This window comes from Schistocerca nitens, chromosome 7 (genome assembly GCF_023898315.1).
Source record: "Schistocerca nitens isolate TAMUIC-IGC-003100 chromosome 7, iqSchNite1.1, whole genome shotgun sequence".
Taxonomy (NCBI): Eukaryota; Metazoa; Arthropoda; class Insecta; order Orthoptera; family Acrididae; genus Schistocerca; species Schistocerca nitens.
Window position 1 is genome coordinate 505,635,968 of NC_064620.1, and position 25,849 is coordinate 505,661,816.

Genomic DNA, 25,849 nt, shown 5'->3' on the forward strand with positions numbered 1-25,849 from the left:
ACTTGACTAGAAGAAGGGATTGGCTGGTATGACACGTTCTGAGGCATCAAGGGATCACCAATTTAGTACTGGAGGGAAGCGTGGAGGTTAAATATCATAGAGGGAGACAAAGAGGTGGATACACTAAGATGTTTTAGAAGGGTGTAGGTTGCGCTAGTTATTTGGAGATGAAGAGGCTTTCATAGGATACAGTAGCACGGAGGGCTGCATCAAACCAGTCTTTGGACTGAAAACGACAACGGCAACAATAAATTATATGTTAAAGAAAATATCACTCTTCGGTACCATTAAGACTTGTATCAGATAAATCTACTGAAATATCCAGTCCCGTGGCTGTCGCATCACAGCCCCGGCGTTGTAGCATTCTGCTGTTAGCGGTAACAGGTGGTACTCACGTTAGCAGGTGGGCGCGCCCACCCCAAAGCTAGCAGCCAGTCCCCCATGGCGGTCACAAGCTGACAACTGCGCGGTGCTGGTCTGTCGGAGGCGAAGACCACACTGCGAGGCGCTGTGCCGCGCGTAGAAAGAACAGCGAATAGGTCGTGCGAAACCGGGGGGCCTTGAGACTGCCGCGGCCGCTCCCGTAGTCTGCTCGTGGACCGACCGCAGGCGGTAGATAGAGACAGACGCCAGCGCCGACTCCTAAGCGCGCTGGCGCGATAGTTCTGCACCGGTAACACAGTCCCGCTAGTCCTACAGCAGAGTGCTCGCTGCAAGTATTTGGAACCGCTGTGGGAACGTGCTTTTCAGCACTTCTCCTCTAGCTCTCTAACGGAGCAGGTGTTACGCGGGAAACGGTGGGAGTGGAAACTGGCTGGCGGTTCGGTGAGCGTAAATCCATAACATTGTTTAAGTATACACTACTGACCATTAAAATTGCTACACTACGAACATGACGTGCCACAGGCGCGAAATTTGACAGGAAGAAGATGCTGTCATATGCAAATGATAAGCTTCTCAGAGCATTCACACAAGGTTGGCGCCGGTGGCGACACCAATAACGTGCTGACACGAGGATTTCTCATACACAAACAGCATTTGACCAGCATTGCCTGGTGAAACGTTGTTGTGATGCCTCGTGTAACGAGGAGAAATGCGTACCACCACGTTTCCAACTTTGATAAAGGTCGGATTGTAGCCTATCGCGATTGCGGTTTATCGTACCGCGACATTGCTGCTCGCGTTGGTCGAGATCCAATGACTGTCAGCAGAATATGAAATCGGTGGGTTCAGGAGGGTAATACGTAACGCTGTGCTGGATCCCGACGGCCTCGTATCACTAGCAGTCGAGATGACAGGCATCTTATCCGCATGGCTGTAACGGATCGTGCACTCACGTCTCGATCCCTGAGTCAACAGATGGGGACGTTTGCAGGACAACAACCATTTTCACGAACAGTTCGACGACGTTCGCAGCAGCGTGGACTATCAGCTCTGAGACCGTGGCTGCGGTTAACCTTGACGCTTCATCACAGACAAGAGCGCCTACGATGGTGTACTCAACGACGGACCTGGGTGCACGAATGGCAAAACATTTTTTCGGATGAATCCAGGTTCTGTTTACAGCATCTTGATGGTCGCATCCATGTTTGGCGACATCGCGGCGAACGCACATTGGAAGCGTTTATTCGTGATCGCCACACTGGCGTATCACCCGGCATGATGGTATGGGGTGCCATTGGTTACACGTCTCTGTCACCTCTTGTTCGCATTGACGGCACTTTGAACAGTGGACGTTACATTTCAGATGTTTTACGACCCGTGGCTCAACCCTTCATTCGAACCCTGCGAAACCCTACATTTCAGCAGGATAATGCACGACCGCATGTTGCAGCTCCTGTATGGGCCTTTCTGGATACAGAAGATGTTCGACTGTTGCCCTGGCCAGCACATTCTCCATATCTCTCATCAATTGAAAATGTCTGGTCAATGGTGGCCGAGCAACTGGCTCGTCACATTACGCCAGTCACTACTCTTGATGCACTGTGGTATCGTGTTGAAGCTGCATGGGCAGCTGTACCTGTACACGCCATCCAAGCTCTGTTTGACTCAATGCCCAGGCGTATCAAGGCCGTTATTACGGCCAGAGGTGGTCGTTCTGGGTACTGATTTCTCAGGATCTATGCACCCAAATTGCGAGAAAATGTAATCACATGTCAGTTCTAGTATAATATATTTGTCCAATGAATACACGTTTATCGTCTTCATTTCTTCTTGGTGTAGCAATTTAATTGGCCAGTAGTGTATTTATTAACCAGTTTCAGTAACTCCGAGTGCATTCACGAGATGACACAAGTAACGCATTCAGCGCTCATCTACATCGACATGGATATTCTGCCTGGCAGAGGGTTCATCGAACCACCTTCACAATAATTTTCTTTTGTTACACTGTCGAACTGCAGACGGAGAAAACTAAGAACTATATTTTTACGTCCGAGCTATGATTTCCCTTATTTTATTATGATGGCTACATGCCGGTAATACTGGGATGAGAGACCTGTGGGACCAAAGCTGTTAATTTATTGAAAATCCTGAAGAACGTCAGTGGTTCTCAAAGTATAACTGCGATACTGGTTCCGTTCGGTGGTTTGAGGGGAAGACCAAACAGCTAGGTCATCGGTCTCATCGGATTAGGGAAGGAAGTCGGCCGTGCCCTTTCAAAGGAACCATTCCGACATTTGCCTTGAGCCATTTTGAGGAACTCTAAGAAAACCTAAATCAGGATGGCTGGGCGCGGGATTGAACGGTCGTCGTCCGCGAGTCCAGTGTGCTAGCCACTGCGCCACCTCGCTCGGTAACTGTGATACTGCTGGCACAGAACTCGGCAGGAAACTGTGGTTCAAATTGAACACAACTCGCACTGGGCATGGACGATGCGCAGACACTTTAGAAATGGGCTGCTACAGAGTCTCCGGTTTTTGACTGTGCGGCTCCGAACCAGACAATCTCACACATTAGAGATGAATACCGCTTGCGTTCCTACCTGGGGACTTGGAGAGGCCTCATTAAAACTGGATATACGGCTCTTATATGGATTTGGATCCAAGATATTGTCATTTAATTAATTTTATATGTAGTTTTCTATTTTCATGTTCCTTTTATATACAGTATTACTAATGTTATATGCTTGCAATTTTAAACTGCATATGAGCCATACGAATAAATAATAAAAATAAAAATAGAATAATTATGGTGATCGTTTCTTCCTATGTTGGTCGGCGCCAATAAAATATTCCGCATTGCGAGTAGAAGTTGTGATTGAAATATCGTAAGAAGATTCCACCGCAACGAAAAACGTCTTTGTTTTAATGGTGTCCATCCCACGTCCCGTATCATGTCTGTAACACTCTCTCCCCTATTTCGCGATGCTACGAAACGTGCTGGTTTTCTTTGAACTTCCTAGATGTACTCCGTTAATTCTGTCTGGTAAGGATCCCACACCGTGCAGCAGTACTCCAAAAGAGGACGGACAAACGTAGTGTATGCAGTCTCTTTTGTAGATCTGTTGCATTTTGTAAGTGTGCTCCCAATGAAACGCAGTCTTTGGTTTGCCTTCCCCACAACATTTTCTTCGTGTTCTTTCCAATTCAAATTGTTCTTAATTGTAATTCCTATATATTTAGTTAAATTTAGGGGCTTTACATTTGACTGATTTATCGTGTAACCGAAGTTTAACGGATTCCTTTTAATACTCATGTGGATGACCTCACACTATTCATTATTTAGGGTCAGTTGCCAATTTTTGCACCATTCAAACATCCTTTCTAAATCGTTTTACAATTTGTTTTGATCTTCTGATGATTTTACTAGACGACGAACGACAGCATCATCTGCAAACAATCAAAGACGACTGCTCAGATTGTCTCCTAAATCGTTTATATACATAAGGAACGGCAGTGGGCCTATAATACTACTTTGGCGAATGCCGGAAATCACTTCTGTTTTACTCGATGGCTTTCCGTCAATTACTACGAACTATGACCTCTCTGACGGGAAATCACGAATCCAGTCACATAACTGAGACGATATTCCATAAGCACGCAAGTTCACTACAAGCTGCTTGTGTGGTACAGTGTCAAAAGCCTTTTGGAAATCTAGAAATGCGGAATCAATTTGAAATCCCTTAACAACCCTCAACACTTAGTGCGTGTTTCACAAAAACGATGTTTTCTAAATCTGTGCTGACTTTGTGCCAGTAGACCGTTCTCTTCGAGGAAATTCATAATGTTCGAACACAACATATGTTCCAAAATCCTGCTGCATATCGACGTTAATGATATGGCCCTTCAATGTAGTGGATTACTCCTAGTATCTTTCTTGAATACTGGATGTACCAAAATGCAAGACTTAATGTCTAGTACAGAGAACACACGATAAAATAATGTGCCCCCTGAATTCCACCAACTTTACAATACAGTCAAGCATTTACGAGAGTAGATACCAGATGTGGCAAGATAGAGAGGATCTACCACTCCTGCAAGAGCATTTATATCGCTAACTACGTTTCCAAGAAACTCAGGCACCACAATTCAGTAGTAAGGCCCTCCACGTTACACACCTCTGAATGTCTCTTAATCAATAGGAAGAATCCAATCAGGAAACTAGAGCTCAAGGAATGTCCTGAGGAGGATACCAGAGCCATTAAGAGAAGAGGATGGCGCCTACAGGATCGTACACAAAAGTGAACTGACCGTTTCTGAGAAGCCATAATCATCGAGGAAAAGGCGAGTGGCCCTCTATGGACTTTTGACCCGCATGAACCCCTACAGAATCACCAACAGCACATAACACACCATGTTACAAAACCTTCAAAGAACAGCGTGTACTGTGACGCGCACTTGGGTGGTCGCGCAATACCAGACGCAAAGAGTGAATAGAGAAGCGACTAATGAAAATGAACTCAGGTGACATATTCGAGACGCTACAGTGTGGAACCGCGCGACCGCTACGGTCGCAGGTTCGAATCCTGCCTCGGGCATGGATGTGTGTGATGTCCTTAGGTTAGTTAGGTTTAAGTAGTTTTAAGTTCTAGGGGCCTGATGACCACAGCAGTTAAGTCCAATAGTGCTCATAGCCATTTGAACCATTTGATATTCATACAGCTACCGACGGAAAACGCAAAATTCTGAACTTCAGCGGCCGATGGGTGAATGTGTGACGCTGCAACGCCATTTCAGCGCGCAGCTGGCAAGCATAGTGAACACGGGCATAAAGTCTGCGCGAATTTCATTCCGTATACTCGTTTGGGCAGTGACTATACCTCGCAAACAGGCGGGTGAACAATATACGGAGATGTCAGCGACTGAGAGAACACGTACAGTCGGGCTCAAAGAAGCCGGTTGCTTGACATTTAAATAAGAGCGATGCCATTACTTGACGATGTTGGCAGGAATGGATGAAACATGGTCGAATACAGCGTCGAGAAGGAAGTGGTCAAATTAGAGAGACGGACAGAACGTGAGGACCGAACAATCGTCAGAGAGGCACTCGAGCCCCGGACTCATCATTATCATCGATCCGACGTGCAACTGGTGCTTCACTGACCACAAGGACAATTGACAGGTGGCTCACAGAAAGAGGACTGAGCTCACGATGCCGTTTGTGCCGACTACCATTGACCTCTGTACACCAAAAAGCCCATTTGCAGTGATGTCTGGCACATTCGGCCTGGAATCTCATTGACTGGAGTAGAACTGTCTGCATTGATGAGTCCCGCTTCGAGCTGAGCCAAGATGACCAGCGAAGACGTGTCTGAAGACACCCTTGACAGAGTCGACCGCCATATAGGCCGACAACCGTCTGGTCTGGGGTGCCATTTCATTTCGTAGCTGGACCGCTTTAGCTAACATCCGCAACACCGTTGCAGCACAGTAGTACGTCTACAATATTCCACGCCCCATTTTGCCCTTCATCGATGGTCATTTTGGGCTTACATTTCAGCAAGATAATGCTGGTCCGCACACGGCGAGAGTTCGTACTGCTTATCTTACTGCTTGCTAAATCCTACCTCGGCCAGTAAGATCACCGGATCTCTGCCCAACTTTGAACGTTTGGAGTACTGCAGTCAGGACCCCAGTCGCCTTGGGATGCTGGCGATCTAACGTGCCAATTAAGCGGAATTGGGGACGATATGCGTTCAGAAGGACATTCAAGAACTCTATCAGTCATTGCCAAGCCAAATAACTGCTTGTATTATGGCGAGATGTGGTCCAACGCGTTACTGACGTCCCAATCTGTCAAGTTCTTACTCTCGAACAAATCATACACGGTTTTTTTTAATGTCGCTATTAAACCTTCGAAAGTTGGTATTTGGCTTCTCGGTCAGAAATAATTTGTCTCAGCATTTTTGGAAATTCAAACCTATTGGGATGAAATTGTGGGTGAAAGCTTTTTTTGATAAAGTATCATTATTAAAGAACTACCAATGTATTTTCAAAACTACATCTATGAACTTGAAAATTCAACTCCTAAAAGTGCAATAGGTGATGAAAATTTAAGGAAATATTTCGTTACCGGTACATTAAAAGATTTTAGAGCTAAATTTATAAAAATTATTTCGCTTCTTGGTTAGATATAAAGAAATATTTGTTAGGGAATGAAAATTACTGTCAAAATATCCCCAGAAGAACGCAAAAGGTACGCTTAACAAAAACTTTGGATTCCAGCTACCAGAATCGCTTTTTGGTGATAAGTACAGTCGGAAAAGACTATGCTAATATGGCCTTAATTAGCGTGAAAAGCTTAGAAGGTGTGGCAATTTGTTAACAAAAAATTCGATTAAATAAAGAAAAAATTTCTGCAGGCCATACAGTATAGGCGAGCGAAGCAGTGGGCGCTAAGGTAGGTAGTCTATGACGAGCTGCAGGACACCAAGAATGCTTTATATCAAAATACCCAGAAAACATCTCGTAAGAACCTCCGAAAGTTTCTCGCGAATGTTGAGGTTCAATTTGCACGAGGAAAAAATGTTTTCCACGTTGACGGTGCCACAAAGTATCCACAGATATGATACTGTATTATTTTGCAATCTCTGAAGAAATAGTCCTACACAACACGGAAGATTATGAACTGTCTGCAGTGTATTCGTGTAGCGGCAGCCCGCTGTTAAGCTCTGTCGTGTTATCCGTGCTGTCATCATCGCTTCGTAGGTTGTCGGAGCCGATCGTGTAGTGCGTCATGAAGAACCTTCAACAACAACCACTAGCTGTGAGGACACGCCCACCTAACACTGTATTTAAATACCAGTTCTATTTTCTCCAGTCCAGCACCAATTGTGCAGTCATAAAATACCCTTTACTGCTCGCCATGACGTTAAGAACTGCACCAGAGATTGATTACTGCGCACAGTCTGTTCCGTCCAAGGGTAACAGCATTTCCCTGAAGTAGCTCGCGGAAAAGTTTCTTGGGCGCTGTCAGTTTAACGTGTTATTCTTGTGTTAAGTGCAAAGGAAAATGTTGTATCGGCCTCAGTCTGTCTGAGAACGCAAGCAAACACGCTTCGGTATTTCATTCTTCTTTTGCAAAGTCTAGTGCTTACTTAGCTGCAATAAATGCTGCTTTAGTACGCTTTTCAAGAAAATTCGAGCAAACGAACTAAAAGCTTTTACTAACTTTTTGAAACCGCACAAGACGTCCAGCTGTCTAGTAACGGTGTACTACAATGTACTACAATAGTGCGAAAAGTGACCTAATTCAATGGCTGTTTGGTGTATGATTTCTTTTGAGACACATTGTCTCACATCAGTTGCATGAATATGCCAACTTGTGCAACCTACATCTACTTGAACCTGTTTACGGTAGCCAAGCCTCTATAGTTCTTAACTCCTACACCTACTCCAATCACCAAACTCACTATTCCTTCATGCCTCAGGAAGTTTCCTTCCACCATTCGTAAGTTGTGCCACAACTTGTGCCATAAATTTTCTTGCTCCTCAGTTATCTCTTTAGTTACCCAGTCTTACCATCTAACCCGTCCGCCCCTGGTAGCTGAGTGGTCAGGGCGACGGAATGTCATACCTAAGGGCCCGGGTTCGATTCCTGGCTGGGTCGGAGATTTCCTCCGCTCAGGGACTGGGTGTTTTGTTGTCCTTAACAACAAGTTGCCGACGTGGCGTCAACTTGAAAGACTTGCACCAGGCGAACGGTCTGCCCGACGGGAGGCCCTAGCCACACGACATCATCACTCTCACCTTTAGCATATTTCAGTAGCACCACATTTCAAAAGACTATCTTTTTCTGGTCTGTATCGCATTTTGTCCAAGTCCTTTACAGTTACATGACCAACGTAGAGAAGATGTGACAAATGTCGAGTCAGTCCTCAGCAAACTGGCGATAGATGTCAATTCTATGGCCGTCAATAAATAAATCAAGCTCACCGACCTCTCTCTACAATCGGTTGTTTACTGTGTAATGATCTACGTAACTTTAGCACCGAGTATTCAGATAAAAATTGGCTATTATTACTGACATGAATAACAGTCCAACCAGGCATTCATTATCATGAACAGTTTCCAAGAAGCTATGTTCATTACATTCTTACGAACACATCTGCGAGGATTTCAGATTGGGTGAGATGCTGTGTTTGATTGAGAGAGAGGAATTCCAAAACATTTCATTTCAGCGTGCCAGACGGAAGTGGTAAGTCCGTAAACATGGCAGCCAAGCACAAGTATCTTGTTACAAGCTGGCTCAAAATGGCTCTGAGCACTATGGGACTTAACATCTGAGGTCATCAGTCCCCTAGAACTTAGAACTACTTAAACCTAACTAACCTAAGGACATCACACACATCCATGCCCGAGGCAGGATTCGAACCTGCGACCGTAGCGGTCGCGCGGTTCGAGACTGATCCGCCTAGAACCGCTTGGCCACTCTGGCCGGCTATTACAATTTATCATCTTTTACATACATAGCATTCAACCACTAAAGATGTTGAAAGGTGGCTACACTGAGCCATAGCGCCAGAGATCGCGCTAGAGAGTATTGTTCCGCCGCCTCCACTGGCAGTGATTATTGAGAACTCGTAGTGGGCAGTGCTTGGGGAGAGCTCGTGGTAGTCAGTGCTGATATGTCGTAGTGAGGAGTGTTTGTTGAGATGAGCTAGTAGGCAGTGCTTGCTGAGATGTGATACTGAAAAGTTCTTGTTGAGATGTGATAGTAGCGAGTCGGTGTGGAGAGAGTGTAATGTCTAGAGTGCTTTTCATCAATATAAATTAAGGTAACAAACTACTTTTCTTTTCTTTTCTTTCTCATTATTTCAATGTCCTGAATAATGCGTCATTACAGGTTCAGTCAACAAAGCATCTGGCGTGTGTTCTTGTATTAGAGTGTAATTCTGGGTTTTTTGCGCAATTATAATATTTCTAATTTTCTTTTATCACGTCAGTATAATTGGTATTTAAAAATTCTTGTCTTGTTGAAGAAGAACCGTGCCAGATGTGCGTTGAGTCATACTTCCACATACAGAACAGATATACTTGTGCTTTGGTTTCGTAGGTTTTATAGTTGCTGGGGACTTAATTGTGTTAATGAAAATTTCCATTTCATTCTTTGTTATTGTTCTATGCAGTCAGATTGCGTAACAAAAACTAGTCAGGGCCAACCGTTACGAGACTTCGTAATCGGACAAACAGCTACTAAAACAAAAAAATTAAAATTATTTGCATTTTATTTTAATTAAGCCCCATGCAATGTTCATTGTGAACTGCCAGCAAACATCGGACATGTGAAGTAGATTCGTATTATTTGTCCTGTATATACTATGCGTATACACAGGGTGATTCAGCTGTTCCTACCTATGGGTTTTATGCAATGCGCAACACCATCAAATACCACACACATGATTTTCATATTTTATCACTCGCTACGTGCAAACTATTAGTCCCACAGTCTCCCGCGGGAGCTTCGAGTCCTTCCTCGGGCAAAGCTGTGTGTGTTGTTCTTAGCATAAGTTAGTTTAAAGTAGTGTGTAAGTCTAGAGACCGATGACCTCAGCAGTTTGGTCCCTTAAGCATTCCACCAGTCACCGCATCGCAAGTGCCCAGTTATACAGTACTTTTTCTACCTACACCGAGTAGCTTAACGAGGTGGCGACGAGGCCATTACTGCTACTAAGGCAGCCGTTATCAGGAACTTCAACAGCAACTGGAGAATCATCATACAGGTGTTTTTAGACATTATGAACAGTCCCACGGTAAAAAAGAACAGGACCCTGCCGTAGGAAATTTAATGTAGTTAAATTTTGTACTGGTGCGTATTCGCTAGAGGCCACAGTTATCGAATTATTCAAGAAAAATGTACAAAAGTGACCTTCAAACGCTTTTGGTTGAATAACTCAGATACCGTAGTCCACTACGAAAAAGTAGCCCAGTACATCCTACAAAAAAGTCTTGTTTATTTTTTATGTATGACTAACAGTTTGAGCATAGCGAGAGAGAGGATATTGAAATCTTAAACGTGGTTTTTGAAAGCGTTGAGGGTTGCATAAATTCCCTTGGTAGGGGCAGCTGAATCACCAAATATCTCACGAAATAAACATCATACGAAAAAACTGCAAAGAACGAAACTCTTAACTTGAGGGTGGAAACCAGATGGCGCTATGGTTGGCCCGCTAGATGACACTGCCATAGGTAAAACGGATATCAACTGCGTTTCTTAAATAGGAACCCCCATTTTTATTACATATCCGTGAAGTGCGTAAAGAAATATGAATGTTTTAGTTGGACCACTTTTTTCGCTTTGTGATAGATGGGGCTGTAATAGTCACAAACGTATAAGTACGTGGTACATCCCGCCAGTACGGACGGTATTTGCTTCGTGATACATTACCCGTGTTAAAATGGACCGTTTACCAATTGCGGAAAAGGTCGATATCGTGTTGATGTATAGCTATTGTGATCAAAATGCCCAACGGGCGTGTGCTATGTATGCTGCTCGGTATCCTGGACGACATCATCCAAGTGTCCGGACCGTTCGCCGGATAGTTACTTGATTTAAGGATAGAGGAAGTGTTCAGCCACACGTAAAACGTCAACCACGACCTGCAACAAATGATGATGCCCAAGTAGCAGTTTTAGCTGCGGTCGCGTCTTATCCTCACATTAGTAGCAGACAAATGGCGGGAGAATCGGGAATCTCAAAAACATCGGTGTTGAGAATGCTAGATCAACATCGATTGCACCCGTACCATATTTCTATGCACCAGGAATTGCATGGCGACGACTTTGAACGTCGTGTACAGTTCTGCCACTGGACACAAGAGAAATTACGGGACGATGACATTTTTGCACGCGTTCTATTTAGCGACGAAGCGTCATTCACCAACAGCAGTAACGTAAACCGGCATAATATGCACTATTGGGCAACGGAAAATCCACGATGGCTGCGACAACTGGAACATCAGCGACCTTGGCGCGTTAATGTATGGTGCGTCATTATGGGATGAAGGATAATTGGCCCCTATTTTGTCGATGGCAATCTAAATGGCGCAATGTATGCTGATTTCCTACGTCATGTTCTACCGATGTTACTACAAGATGTTTCACTGCATGACGGAATGGCGATGTACTTCCAACATGATGAATGTCCGGCACATAGCTCGCGTGCGGTTGAAGCGGTACTGAATAGCACATTTCATGACAGGTGGATTGGTCGCCGAAGCACCATACCATGGCCCGCACGTTCACCGGATCTGACGTCCCCGGACTTCTTTCTGTGGGGAAAGTTGAAGGACATTTGCTATCGTGATCCACCGACAACGCCTGACAAAATGCGTCAGCGCATTGTCAATCCATGTGCGAACATTATGGAAGGCGAAATACTCCCTGTTGAGAGAAATGCCAAATGCATTGAGGTTGACGGACATCATTTTGTGCATTTATTGCATTAATGTGGTATTTACAGGTAATCACGGTGTAACAGCATGCGTTCTCAGAAATGATAAGTTCACAAAGGTACATGTATCACATTGGAACAACCGAAAGAAAATGTTCAAACGTACCTACCTTCTGTATTTTAATTAAAAAACCTACCTGTTACCAACTGTTCATCTAAAATTGTGAGCCATATGTTTGTAATTATTACAGCGCCATCTATCACAAAGCGAAAAAAGTGGTCCAACTAAAACATTCATATTTCTTTACTTACTACACGAATATGTAATAAAAGATGGGGGTTTCTATTTAAAAATACACAGTTTATATCCGTTTGACCTATGGCAGCGCCATCTAGCGGGCCAACCATAGCGCCATCTGGTTTCCCCCTTCGCGCTAGACGAATTTCGTTCTTTGTAGTTTTTTCGTTTGACGCTTATTTCGTGAGATATATGGCCCGGTCACTATCAATGGACCACCTCGTATAGGCGTTGCCGACCGCAGCGCCGTATTACATATTCTGTATTTCAATACGCATACTTATACCAGCTTCTTTGGCGCATGAGTGTATGAAGGCGTTACGAAGTGCACTGTGCGCAATAAGGCGATCCTGCCTTGTGGTGGTCAGAAGTGATAAACTGGAACGTTGACAACACATTGCCGAAACTAATGCGTTCTGGGGCCGTTATAGCTGTTGTAGAAAATTGCACCTCACAGCGTCTAAATATTTTATAAAAGAAAACATGGTCCGTTATAGTCTGTAAAGGAAGCATTCTTTATTTAAATCCTGCAAATAGCTAATAACGACCGTAAGTCATTTTCAAGCACATTTGTGATGTCACCTATTACGTATTGTAACCATCAGATACTTTTACTTTACACATACAAAACCAGACATCATATTCCATAATAACATTAGGACTGCACACAGATAAAAAACGTTACAACTTCACACGTTATATGTTCGTACCTCTGCTCTAAGCACAGTTACCAAGAATGATGTAATAATTCCAATTCCACAGAAAGCAGGTACTTACATGTGAGAATATGACCAGACTGTCAGTTTAATAAGTCATGGTTACAAAATACTAGCACGAATTATTTAGAGAAGAATGGATAAATTGGTAGAAGCCGACCTCGGGGTGATCGGTTTGGGTTGCGGAGAAATGTCGGGACACGCAAGTCAATACTGATACTATGAATTACCTTACAATATTGGCTAAGGAAAGGCAAATATACATTTACAGCATTTTTAGACGTAGAGAAAGCGTTTGACAATGCTGACTAGAATACAGACTTTGAAATACTGAAAGTAGCGCGGTTTAATATACGGGAGTAAAAGGCTGTTTACAACTCGTACACAAACCAGACGGCAGTTATAAGAGTAGTGGGTCATAAAAAGGAAGCGATGGTTGAGAAAGGAGTGAGACAGGGCTGTAGCGTATCCCAATGTTATTCAAGCTGTACATTGAGCAAGCAGTGAAGGAAACAAGGGAAAATTTAGAGTAGGAATAAAAGTTCAGGGAGAAGAAACAGAAAATTTGAGATATGCCGATTACGTTGTAATTTTGTCAGAGAAAGCAAAGAACTTGGAAGAGCAGTTGAACGTACGGACAACGTCTCGAAAAGAGGACAGAAGAAGAACTTCAATAAAAACAAAACAAGTGTAATGGAATGCAGTCGATGCTGAGGGAATTGGGATAGGAGACGATACAGTAAAAGTAATAGATGAGTTTTGCTACTTGGGCTGAAAAATAAATTATGACGACCGGAGAGAATGTAAAATGTAGACTGGCAATGGCAAGAAAAGCGTTTCAGAAGAATAGAAATTTGTTAACATCGAATATAGATTTACATGATAGGAAGTATTTTCTGAACATATTTGTCCGGAGTGCAGCCTTGTATGGAATTGGAAAGTAGACGATAAAGTTACGACAAGAAGAGAATAGAAGCTTTTGAAATGTGGTGCTACAAAAGAATGCTGATGATTAGGTGAGTAGAACATGTAACCAATGAGGAGGTACTGAATATGATTGGGGAGGAAACAAATTTACGTTATAAAAGAAGGGTCTGGACACTCTAGACATCAAGGGATCATCAGTTTATTGTTGGCGAAAGTGTGGGGGGTAAAAACTGTAGAGAGAGACCAAGAGACGAATACAGTCTTCTGACTGAAGACCACAACAACAACTTTACGTGACGGCTCTTCAATGACTGAGCTTGTGGTATCAATGACCTTTCGTGTCACAGCAGATGGGCTCTGAAATACCAGTCGCTTACTACTGCTACAGTCGTCTACCCATATTCTAAGTTTGGATTTATTTTTGCCATTCTTTCGGAGAGTTGCTATCTGACTCAGCCACCACTGATTGTAACGGGACACAGCCTGCTATAAGTAGGCGAGCGAATAGTTAAGAGGTTTTAGAAGACTTCCGACGAACGGGAGAAAGTGACGGTGGTCCGTTATAAGCTGGAAGCATGAAAAGCAGGTGGTGGTTGTGAGGCTTGATTTGGAACATACCTACGTTCCCTCACTTTATGTACAGCGTGAGTGGTATCGTATAGCACCTAGGGTGGGTTCCACTCAGATCTTCCGCGACGCGCACACAAACGTAGAACGGATAAATCAAAAAATCTTTTCCTTCAGGCTGTTCGTAAACAGTTTCAGCTGTCTCTGAGCTTACAAGTAGATGTGTACGAAGGGAACAGCAAGAACGTTGTTTTAATGAGTTTACATTCGTCTCTTAAACTAAGCCTGTAGAGTTCTGAATTCCCAATCACTCCGACACTAACTACTGTAAGACATCAACATGGCATCCATGACACCCACCTGTGACTGTCTTTACGCTCCATGATACATACAACATTTAAAGTTCCGTAAAAATAGGTAGGAGGGGACTTCAAAGAGTAAATTACACATTATTATGGCAGGCCAAGTAACTTCTGTTTAATGCTGCTCTACTTTTCAAAGTGACACAGATATATAGAACACTGTTTTTCAACATCATTATCAAGTCACTGTAAATAATGGTCGGAACACTGTACAAGTGATTCAGTTTCTCGATGGTAGAAATCCTCTCATTGGTTACGGAGCCACTGGATAATCGCTGTGTGGGCGTTCTGACATTGCTGCGAGCCAGTTCCAGATTGCCTGAACAGTGTCGTCGGGACGCATGTCGACGGCCTAGCTTCGCGATCGTCATCACTCACCTCTGTGAGGCCTTGGTCAAATTGTTGGCGGTGAATCTGAGACTAACTTAGAAATGTTGTCCACAAGACTTTTACTGTCCCTCGTACTTGAACTTTGGAGGACGTTTCCACTAGGGCTGCCGATAAAATATTGATATATCGAATTTTCCAGAAAAAATATCGATATATATGTCACAAATACTTCCAAGATAATTCGATATCAAAACGGTCACATCGAGTGCTGATATTTTTATTTTATATTATATACTTTTTTTACAATTTTCGGGAAATATTTGAAGCTATTCTTTTGAAATTTTAATAGGACATAATTTTACTTTCTCTGTGTGAAGGAGTCTTACTACTTTTAGAGATTTCATTATGTCCAATCCTCCTCTTTGACAGTGTGAAGCAAATATAGGTGGCACAGAGAACAAGTCCGATTGCACTGGGAGGCGAAGGTGTGAATGTAATAAGATTTCCGATGTGAAGACAACACACCAATTGCTTTAAAAAACTATTTGTAACGCAACTTGTGTGCGTTTTCTTCACATCGGCATTCTTCAAAAGCAGTTGCTGAAAATGAACAAAAATGTAAATAAAAGATTGGTCGTAGCTGTGGGCGGAGACGCGAGAGAGGAAATGCTGACGTAATCGGCGCTCGCCACTGCCAACAGGAACTGCAACATTTAGCTCCATCACGCAATTTTGACCCTACAACTGCTAGGTCGCCGGCGTAGGCAGAAATGAAGTAACAAGGAAGTCTACATGAAGTGTCCCGGGCAAATCCGATATGCGAGGAAACCTAACGATGGACCCATCGGACACCTTTTATTGTGCCACTTACATCTAGTTACCATTGTTAGCAAACTGATTATCGCGAAGCTTGAACGTGCATCCTTTTCCTTTCAATTCTTGCTCTAAGTGGTATAGGTAGCCTGCTACCTTGTTGATATACAAAATATCTAGTAATAAATCAAAACTTATCTGTTGTTGTTGTTGTCTTCAGTCCTGAGACTGGTTTGATGCAGCTCTCCATGCTACTCTATCCTGTGCAAGCTTCTTCATCTCCCAGTACCTACTGCAACCTAAATCCTTCTGAATCTGCTTAGTGTATGCATCTCTTGGTCTCCCCCTACGATTTTTACCCTCCACGCTGCCCTCCAATACTAAATTGGTGATCCCTTGATGCCTCATAACATGTCCTACCAACCGATCCCTTCTTCTGGTCAAGTTGTGCCACAAACTCCTCTTCTCCCCAATCCTGTTCAGTACCTCCTCATTAGTTATGTGATCTACCCATCTAATCTTCAGCATTCTTCTGTAGCACCACATTTCGAAAGCTTCTATTCTCTTCTTGTCCAAACTATTTATTGTCCATGTTTCACTTCCATACATGGATACACTCCATACAAATACTTTCAGAAAAGACTTCCTGACACTAAAATCTATACTCGATGTTAACAAATTTCTCTTCTTCAGAAACGCTTTCCTTGCCATTGCCAGTCTACATTTTATATCCTCTCTACTTCGACCATCATCAGTTATTTTGCTCCCCAGATAGCGAAACTCCTTTACTACTTTAAGTGTCTCATTTCCTAATCTAATACCCTCAACATCACCCGACTTAATTCGACTACATTCCATTATCCTCGTTTTTCTTTTGTTGATGTTCATCTTATATCCTCCCTTCAAGACACCATCCATTCCATTCAACTGCTCTTCCTAGTCCTTTGCTGTCTCTGACAATTACAATGTCATCGGCGAACCTCAAAGTTTTTATTTCTTCTCCATGGATTTTAATACCTACTCCGAATTTTTCTTTTGTTTCCTTTACTGCTTGCTCAATATACAGATTGAATAACATCGGGGAGAGGCTACAACCCTGTCTTACTCCCTTCCCAACCACTGCTTCCCTTTCCTGTCCCTCGACTCTTATAACTGCCATCTGGTTTCTGTACAAATTGTAAATAGCCTTTCGCTCCCTGTATTTTTACCCCTGCCACCTTTAGAATTTGAAAGAGAGTATTCCAGTCAACATTGTCAAAAGCTTTCTCTAAGTCTACAAATGCTAGAAACGTAGGTTTGCCTTTCCTTAATCTTTCTTCTAAGATAAGTCGTAAGGTCAGTATTGCCTCACGTGTCCCAGTATTTCTACGGAATCCAAACTGATCTTCCCCGAGGTCGGCTTCTACTAGTTTTTCCATTCGGCTGTAAAGAATTCGTGTTAGTATTTTGCAGCTGTGGCTTATTAAACTGATTGTTCGGTAATTCTCACATCTGTCAACACCTGCTTTCTTTGGGATTGGAATTATTATATTCTTCTTGAAGTCTGAGGGTATTTCGCCTGTTTCATACATCTTGCTCACCAGATGGTAGAGTTTTGTCAGGACTGGCTCTCCCAAGGCCGTCAGTAGTTCCAATGGAATGTTGTCTACTCCGGGGGCCTTGTTTCGACTCAGGTCTTTCAGTGCTCTGTCAAACTCTTCACGCAGTATCGTATCTCCCATTTCATCTTCATCTACATCCTCTTCCATTTCCATAATATTGTCCTCAAGTACATCGCCCTTGTATAGACCCTCTATATACTCCTTCCACCTTTCTGCTTTCCCTTCTTTGCTTAGAACTGGGTTTCCATCTGAGCTCTTGATGTTCATACAAGCCTCTCTCTTATCTCCAAAGGTCTCTTTAATTTTCCTGTAGGCAGTATCTATCTTACCCCTAGTAAGATAAGCCTCTACATCCTTACATTTGTCCTCTAGCCATCCCTGCTTAGCCATTTTGCACTTCCTGTCGATCTCATTTTTGAGACGTTTGTATTCCTTTTTGCCTGCTTCATTTACTGCATTTTTATATTTTCTCCTTTCATCAATTAAATTCAATATTTCTTCTAAAAAAAACTTATCTATACAGCTCTAAAACTGGCAGTGTCTTTACAACGTGCAGCTGATTTTTATAGGCAGATACGTCGATATTTTTTCCGCCAATGCATCTATATATCGACATATCGAGAGGCAATAAAGACATTTTTTAAACATCGATATATCGGATTCACGATATTTTTAAAAACATCGACAGTCCTAGTTTTACAGTTTCCGCGCCATTTTATCCGCAAGCTGTTATCCGTACCGCACCAGAACTGTATCTGGGGGAAACCCAGAACGTGTATTCTTTTCTGACAATTTGCAGTGGTCACAGTGTCAGACGACACGAAAAAATTATATCTCTCTGTTGTCCCCTTGTAGAGAGAGAGAGAGAGAGAGAGAGAGAGAGAGAGAGAGAGAGAGATATGGGCGGGGGGGGGGGGGGGGGGAAGACAGAAAATCACTCATGATGCAGAATGTGAATTTTTATATTCTGTAAAGGAAAGCAGAAAGATGACACTACTGAATATACTGGAATTCAACAAACAGATGACACAGATTGCCAGCTTAGTATTACATGACCAAACTTAATTTTCTTTTTTCCCCACTCTGATAAATTAAGTTTTATGATCATGGAATGAAGGCTTTCGAAACCGAATGACATAGCTGCTGGTAAACCTTTCGGGATGTGAGGTCGTGGTCCAAGAAACTCTTATGTTCCTGACGTTCGTCCAGGACTGCGCTGGATATCCTCAGAGGCGCTCCGCTGTTGAGTCTTGCCGACAGGTCGGACGTCCGAGAGCGACAAATACTGTAGTAAATGGGGCGTGGTCAAAGTAACACGTGATGAGCGGAGTTAATCACTGTCAGAGATAAAACTTAAGTATCGATTGTCGTCTTGTCAAAGATAAAACTGTCTAGCGATTCCACAGAGCTACTGTCCACGTGTCGTTAAGTTTCATTGCTTCCTCTTTCCTATTAACTTTATCGTGATGCTGAAATTTCAGTGGCTTCTCTGCAGTGGCCGAGCGGTTCTAGGCGCTACAGTCTGGAACCGCGCGACCGCTACGGTCCCAAGTTCGAATCCTGCCTCGGGCATGGATGTGTGTGATGTCCTTAGGTTAGTTAGGTTTAAGTAGTTATAAGCTTTAGGGGACTGATGACCTCAGAAGTGAAGTCCCATAGTGCTCAGAACCATTTGAACCAGCTTCTCTGCATAGTCATGGATAATAATGCGACGTTATAGATAAAATTTCTGCTCCAGAAAACTTGACTTCGTGTTTACCTGACGGAAGAGCATGCTCTGGTACAGTGAGGAAACCATAAAGTGAAGTTTTCTGAAAAAGAAATTTTATCTACAACGTCAAATTATTACCCATGACTATGTAGAGAAGCCACTGAAATTTCTAAGCATCAGGAGAATTTAAATAGGAAAGAGGAGGCAATGAAACAGAGACATATGGACAGTAGCTTTGCAGAATCGCTAGACAGTTTTATCTTTGGCAAGACGACAATCGATAATTAAGTTTTATCTCTGATAAGCATTAACTCTGCTCATCACGTATTACTTTGGCCACGCCCCCCTTTCCTACATTATTTATGTCGCCCTCTGACGTCCGACCGGTCAGTCGGCAAGATTCAGAGGAGGAGCACCTCTGGAAGAAACGTCAGGAACAGAAGACTTTCTTTGACCCCGACCTCAGATGTCGAAAGGTTCACCCGCAGCTAAATTAAGTTTTAGTTGCAAATACTAGATAGTAATTGTAACATCAACTTCTGTTTTTCACCACTTACTAAATGTTACTCCACAAAAACTTTTTTCTTTTTTTAGTTAATGTAACCAATTCTGTGGGACAAAAAAACTTTTAGTTCTTTCCTACGTAAACATGCCGCCTGTCAATTTTTGTATGCTCTGTGTAAAGAATATCTGTGTAAGTCTCAAGTAATTTTATCTGTATGTTCGACATTTAACTGTCACCTGAAGATGACAGGTTTCACCCAATATTTTACCTCCATAGGGTTAAATTCCCAAAAATGCTCAAACATGTAAATCTTTATTTCTGACCGAGAAGCCAAATGCCAACTTTCGCAGATTTTTCAAAATTGCCTTGATAGCGACCTTTTTCCCAGAGGACAAGTCTCACTTAAGGAATGTCCCGGATGCGAACTGAAGAAATCGTAACGTCCGATCCAGATGTCTTACACCAATACTTCCATAAATGGAGGTTACAACCTATCTCCATGAAACCAAAGTTGCATGTTTTCCTCTGTTCAATAGATTGAGCACAGAGCCCTTGCTGTCTGTTTTGAGGAAGACAAACATCGTCATAACATACGAGGGTTGTTTTTTAAGTAAGGGCCGTTCGCGCGTATAGTCCCGTAGTTCGCGCGGACGCCGCAACAAGCCACCGCGCCACTTGCCGGCATCCTTCCCGTTCACACTGATGCAAGTTGCAGCTCTGTAGCTGACATGTACGCATCGCTGTGCTACTTTATAATGTTTACGATTATTGAATCGCCCGCCGCGTGTGAGACACGGTCAGTGATACGTTTTTTTACCGCGAGAAGCCTATCAGCTGCAGAAATTCATCGTCAGTTAACAGAAGTTTATGGCTTGAATGCAATGAGTGAAGGTAAAGTGCGTCAATGGGTTAGAGTGTTTAAAAATGGCCGTCAAAACATCCATAACGAAGAACGCTCAGGCCTGCCCTCTGTGATCACTGATGATTTGGTGGCTGCAGTCGAAACAAAGATTCGTGAGGACAGAAGATTCACAATTTCCACTCTTTCTTTGGAATTTCCACAAGTTTCAAGATCGGTTTTGTACAGAATTGTGTCTGAAAACCTAAACTTTAAGAAACTGTGTTCTCGGTGGGTACCCAGACTCCTCACAGACGACCACAAAGGGAAGAGATTTGCCACTTCATTGGACTTTTTGATTCGTTACGAGGAAGAAGGGTATGACATGTTGAGTCAAATTGTCACTGGAGATGAAACATGGGTATCCCATATCACTCCCGAAAGCAAGCGACAATCGATGGAATGGCGACACACAACCTCACCCGTCAAGGTCAAAGCCAAACAGACGCTGTCAAAACCCAAGATTATGGCAACTGTGTTCTGGGACCGGCGCGGTGTTTTGCTAGTGGACTTTATGCCACGAGGAACGACAATCAACTCAGATGCCTACTGTCCAACTCTAAAGAAGCTCCGCAGAACAATTCAAAACAAAAGGCGCGGCATGCTGACAAAAGGAGTTTTGCTCCTACACGATAACGCTAGGCCTCACACCTCTCAAAAGACTCGGGATTTGATTGATTCTTTTGGCTGGGAAGTTTTGGACCATGCACCATACAGCCCCACCCTTGCTCCTAGCGATTTTCACCTTTTCCGGTACCTGAAACACCATCTTGGCGGGCAGCGCTTCAATGACGACGATGAAGTGAAAGCGGCTGTCGGAGCAGGCGGCCGAATTCTTTGAAGAGGGAATTAAAAACTTAGTTGTAAGGTATGACAAGTGCTTAAATAAACAAGGCAACTATGTAGAAAAATACGTAAAAGTGTGTAGAATCAGAAAATAAAAGTTTTACAAAAGTATTTGTATCTTTTTTTTTTAAAATAAAAACGGCCCTTACTTAAAAAACAACCCTCGTACATACAAACTGCCTTTGGATCATCTTAGAGAGGAAACTCTTTTAAAGAGTGCTTGAGGCGAACATCTGCTAAGCTCTAGACCATAGATAACACTGTTCATAAGAACTCTGTAGCAGTAGTTACGGATCATCAGCAGACCGGCACCTGCATTGGTGTACTCAACATCATTGTACTGTGCATCTGTCTGGCTTACTAGTCCATGTGTGCACATTGTTCGTGAGTCACTACGATCAATTCCCACACTGGTTATCTGTCTTGAGTCTCATTCCACCTCCCGACATCGGCCGGAATATCAGAAGACTGTTTATAGCTCCGAAGTTCCAATACTAAATGATACATTCTTCGTGGAGCGAGAAAGATTGAGATCAATACGTCCAGCCAAGATTGTAGCTGAAGATGAATTCCATGACGTCGATGAATATAAACGCTGCTAGCAACAAAATACCCTCGCAAATGCCTGAAACTATCTTGCATCCGGGAGAAACCCCTTGATTCGACAAGCCGCAGGCAATTTGGAACACTCCGTATCGCATCAGAACGAGCCATTGAAGATGTGTAGACACCCTCCATAAGTGTAGGACATCTTCATCACCATTTAGTGACTGTGGTGCTCAACGACAGACAGTTGCTCACGTTGTATTAACACATACAGCACGTGCCTGCAAGCGTCCTTTCGAAGAATTACCGACAGTTACTTGTAGAATAATGAACTATATAAAAGTTCATATTCGCCCACAACTATTATATTACACTACTGGCCACATTAAATTGCTACACCACGAAGGTGACGCACTACAGACACGAAATTTAACAGACAGGAAGAAGATGCTGTGATATGCAAATGATTAGCTTTTCAGAGCATTCACACAAGCTTGGCGCCGGTGGCGACACCTACAACGTGCTGACCTGAGGAAAGTTTCCAACCGATTTCTCATACACAAACAGCTGTTGACTGTCGTTGCCTGGTAAAACGTTGTTGTGATGCCTCGTGTAAGGAGGAGAAATGCGTACCATCACGTTTCCGACTTTGATAAAGGTCGGATTGTAGCCTATAGCGATTGCGGTTTATCGTATCGCGACAATGCTGCTCGCGTTGGTCGAGATCCAATGACTGTTAGCAGAACATGGAATCGGCGCCATCAGGAGGGTAATACGGAACGCCGTGCTGGATGCCAACTGCCTCGTATCACTAGCAATCGAGATGACAGGCATCTTATCCGCATGGCTGTAACGGATCGTGCAGCCACATCTCGATCCCTGAATCAACAGATGGGGACGTCTGCAAGGCAACAACCATCTGCGAGAACAGTTCGACGACGTTTGCAGCAGCATCGACTATCAGCTCGGAGACCATGGCTGCGGTTATCCTTGACGCTGCATCACAGACAGGAGCGCCTGTGATGGTGTACTCAACGACGAACCTGGGTGCACGAATGGCAAAACGTCATCTTTTCGGATGAATGCAGGTTCTGTTTACAGCATCATGATGGTCACAACCGTGTTTGGCGACATCGCGGTGAAAGCACATTGGAAGCGTGTATTCGTCATCGCCATACTAGCATATCACCCGGTGTGATGGTATGGGGTGCCATTGGTTACATGTCTGTCACCTCTTGTTCGCATTGACGTTACATTTCAGATGGGTTACGACCCGTGGCTCTACCCTTCATTCGATCCCTGCGAAACCCTACATTTCAGCAGGATAATGCACGACCGCATGTTGCAGCTCCTGTATGGGCCTTTCTGGATACAGAAAATGTTCGACTGCTGCCCTGGCCAGCACATTCTCCATATCTCTCACCAATTGAAAATGTCTGGTCAATGGTGGCAGAGTAATTGGCTCGTCACATTACGCCAGTCACTACTCTTGATGACCTGTGGTATCGTGTTGAAGCTGCATGGGCAGCTGTACCTGTACACGCCATCCAAGCTCTGTTTGACCCAATACCCAGGCGTACCAAGGTCGTTATTACGGCCAGAGGTGGTTGTTCTGGGTACTGTTTCTTCAGGATCTATGCACCCAAATTGCGTGAAAATGTGATCACGTGTCAGTTCTAGTATAATATATTTGTCCAATGAATACCCGTTAATCATCTGCATTTCTTCTTGGTGTAGCAATTTTAATGGCCAGTAGTGTATGTTGGATAGCTAAGTCGATATTTTGTACGTAGTAGTTTAGCAATATTTGTCCAAGGAGTAACGGTCGTGATATTCAGTGATATGACAGCAACAATCGTTTGACGCAAAAAATTTAATCTGGAAATATGAATTATGCCGAGTGTTTTTCGAGACAGCACACATTTTATGTATGCTGTTTATTTTCTGTATCATCCTATATCTTGTCAGATTTACACATGTACAACGGTTAGTAAACATTATAACATGCGTTTTACAAAGTATCAATCGAAAAGACACATTTTTAACACATTGTCCTCTATGCATTATCGTCCACGTCAGATTGCAGCTGTGTTCACAGTAAATGTTCGAATATCCCGCAGTCAAATTCAGTTCATTTGTGCACTCTTGGGAGAACGTGTTGTGTTGCTTGCCCTTTGAGTTTCTCTGCACGTTCCTTAATGAGGGCAGCAGTGTCCATGATTTGACCATGCAGTTCACCTTGCATGTTCTCCTTTCGTTTGTACACCGCAGACTTCATCCAGCTAAATAAACAAAAATCAAACGGAGTAAGATTTTGCGGCGTTGGTGCCCAGTTGATTGCACTACCACGGCCAGTCTAGCGATTAGGGTAAGTGCGGTTGAGATGTTCCCCCACACGTCTGGTAAAATGTGGAGGGGCTCTGTCACGCTGGAAGTACATTGCAGTCCGCCGTGACCAAAGGAACAAGCTCAAGGTGTTCAACTGACGGATTTTCCAAAAAAGTGGAAGTGATTATGTCCCATCACTGGCTCTTCAAAAAAGACTGGACCTATCAAGAAGTTACCGATCATGCTGCACCAACATTGATCGATAAACGAAACTTGAGATTTGGTTTCACAATAGCGTGCGGATTTTCCTGCGGCCGTCGATGGTTTTTATCTGTTTTGTTGTTTCCATTGCCTGTTAACGTGGCTTCATCAGTAAATAGTATTAATGGAACTTCCTGGCAGATTAAAACTGTGCCCAACCGAGACTCTAACTCGGGACCTTCGCCTTTCGCGGGCAAGTGCTCTACCATCTGAGCTACCGAAGCACGACTCACGCCCGGTACTCACAGCTTTACTTCTGCTAGTATCTCGTCTCCTACCTTCTAAACTTAACAGAAGCTCTCCTGCGAACCATGCAGAACTAGCACTCCTGAAAGAAAGGATATTGCGGAGACATGGCTTAGCCACAGCCTGGGGGATGTTTCCAGAATGAGATTTTCACTCTGTCAAGTTTGGAAGGTAGGAGACGAGATACTGGCAGAAGTAAAGCTGTGAGTACCGGGCGTGAGTCGTGCTTCGGTAGCTCAGATGGTAGAGCACTTGCCCGCGAAAGGCAAAGGTCTCGAGTTCGAGTCTCGGTCGGGCGCACAGTTTTAATCTGCCAGGAAGTTTCATATCAGCGCACACTCCGCTGCAGAGTGAAAATCTCATTCTGGAGTATTAATGGAAGCAAATGAAAACTCTCATTTGAGCAGTGACAAAATTCAAGTCCTGTGGCGTTGTCACCAATGTGAACACGGTGTATGTGGATGGACATAAATTTTCCTCGTGTGATGTTCGCCATAGACGCGTTGCTCGGACACATATGGGCAGCAAATCGCCGTGTGCTGGAAGTAGGACTGCGCTGTACCATTTCAACAATAAGTTGCTGCTCCCGTACAGGCTGTTGAACTACGCCTTCAGAAGAAAAATGGCAACTTTTAAGAATAGCTGTTGAAGAAAATGTGCTGAAAACGCTGATAAACACTTTACGATCAGGAATTAGACGTGTCGGAAAGTGTCGGCGGTATTCTTTGACAGCAGCAGTAGCACTACCGTCGCAGAAGCCGTAAACATAAACCATATGTGCAAATCCATAATCAGTGTAGATGTGTGGCATTTTAGACAGCGCGTGCACAAACACAGTTAACCTATGCTTCTGTCGGATACAGTCTCAGTCCCTCGCATTACTTCACTCACAACACACCGCCGACTACTGTGCTTTCACCGGACAAGTTTAATGGCAGAAAGACATTCCTAGCAAAGAGGCTAAAAGCAACGAAGTAGTCTGGGCTCCAATAAAACGTCAAAGAGGTATGGTGATTAAGACATGCACGCCACTAGCCCAAAAACAAATGTACAATAAAAGTG

The 25,849-nt window shown here is 43.5% G+C and overlaps 1 protein-coding gene across 2 annotated transcripts in view; it reads right to left on the minus strand.

Annotated features, from left to right (window-relative positions):
• LOC126194744 (carotenoid isomerooxygenase) overlaps nt 1–25,849 on the minus strand; it is a 340,536-nt gene that overhangs the window by 222,360 nt on the left and 92,327 nt on the right. The window contains exon 1 of one of the 2 annotated variants that reach the window (XM_049933011.1): nt 396–544. The exons of the other annotated variant lie outside the window; for it this stretch is intronic. Coding sequence (XP_049788968.1) covers nt 396–443 — 48 coding nt within the window. The 5' untranslated portion in view covers nt 444–544. Of the gene's footprint in view, nt 1–395; nt 545–25,849 lie in introns of those variants that run through there. 2 annotated transcript variants of the gene reach the window in all.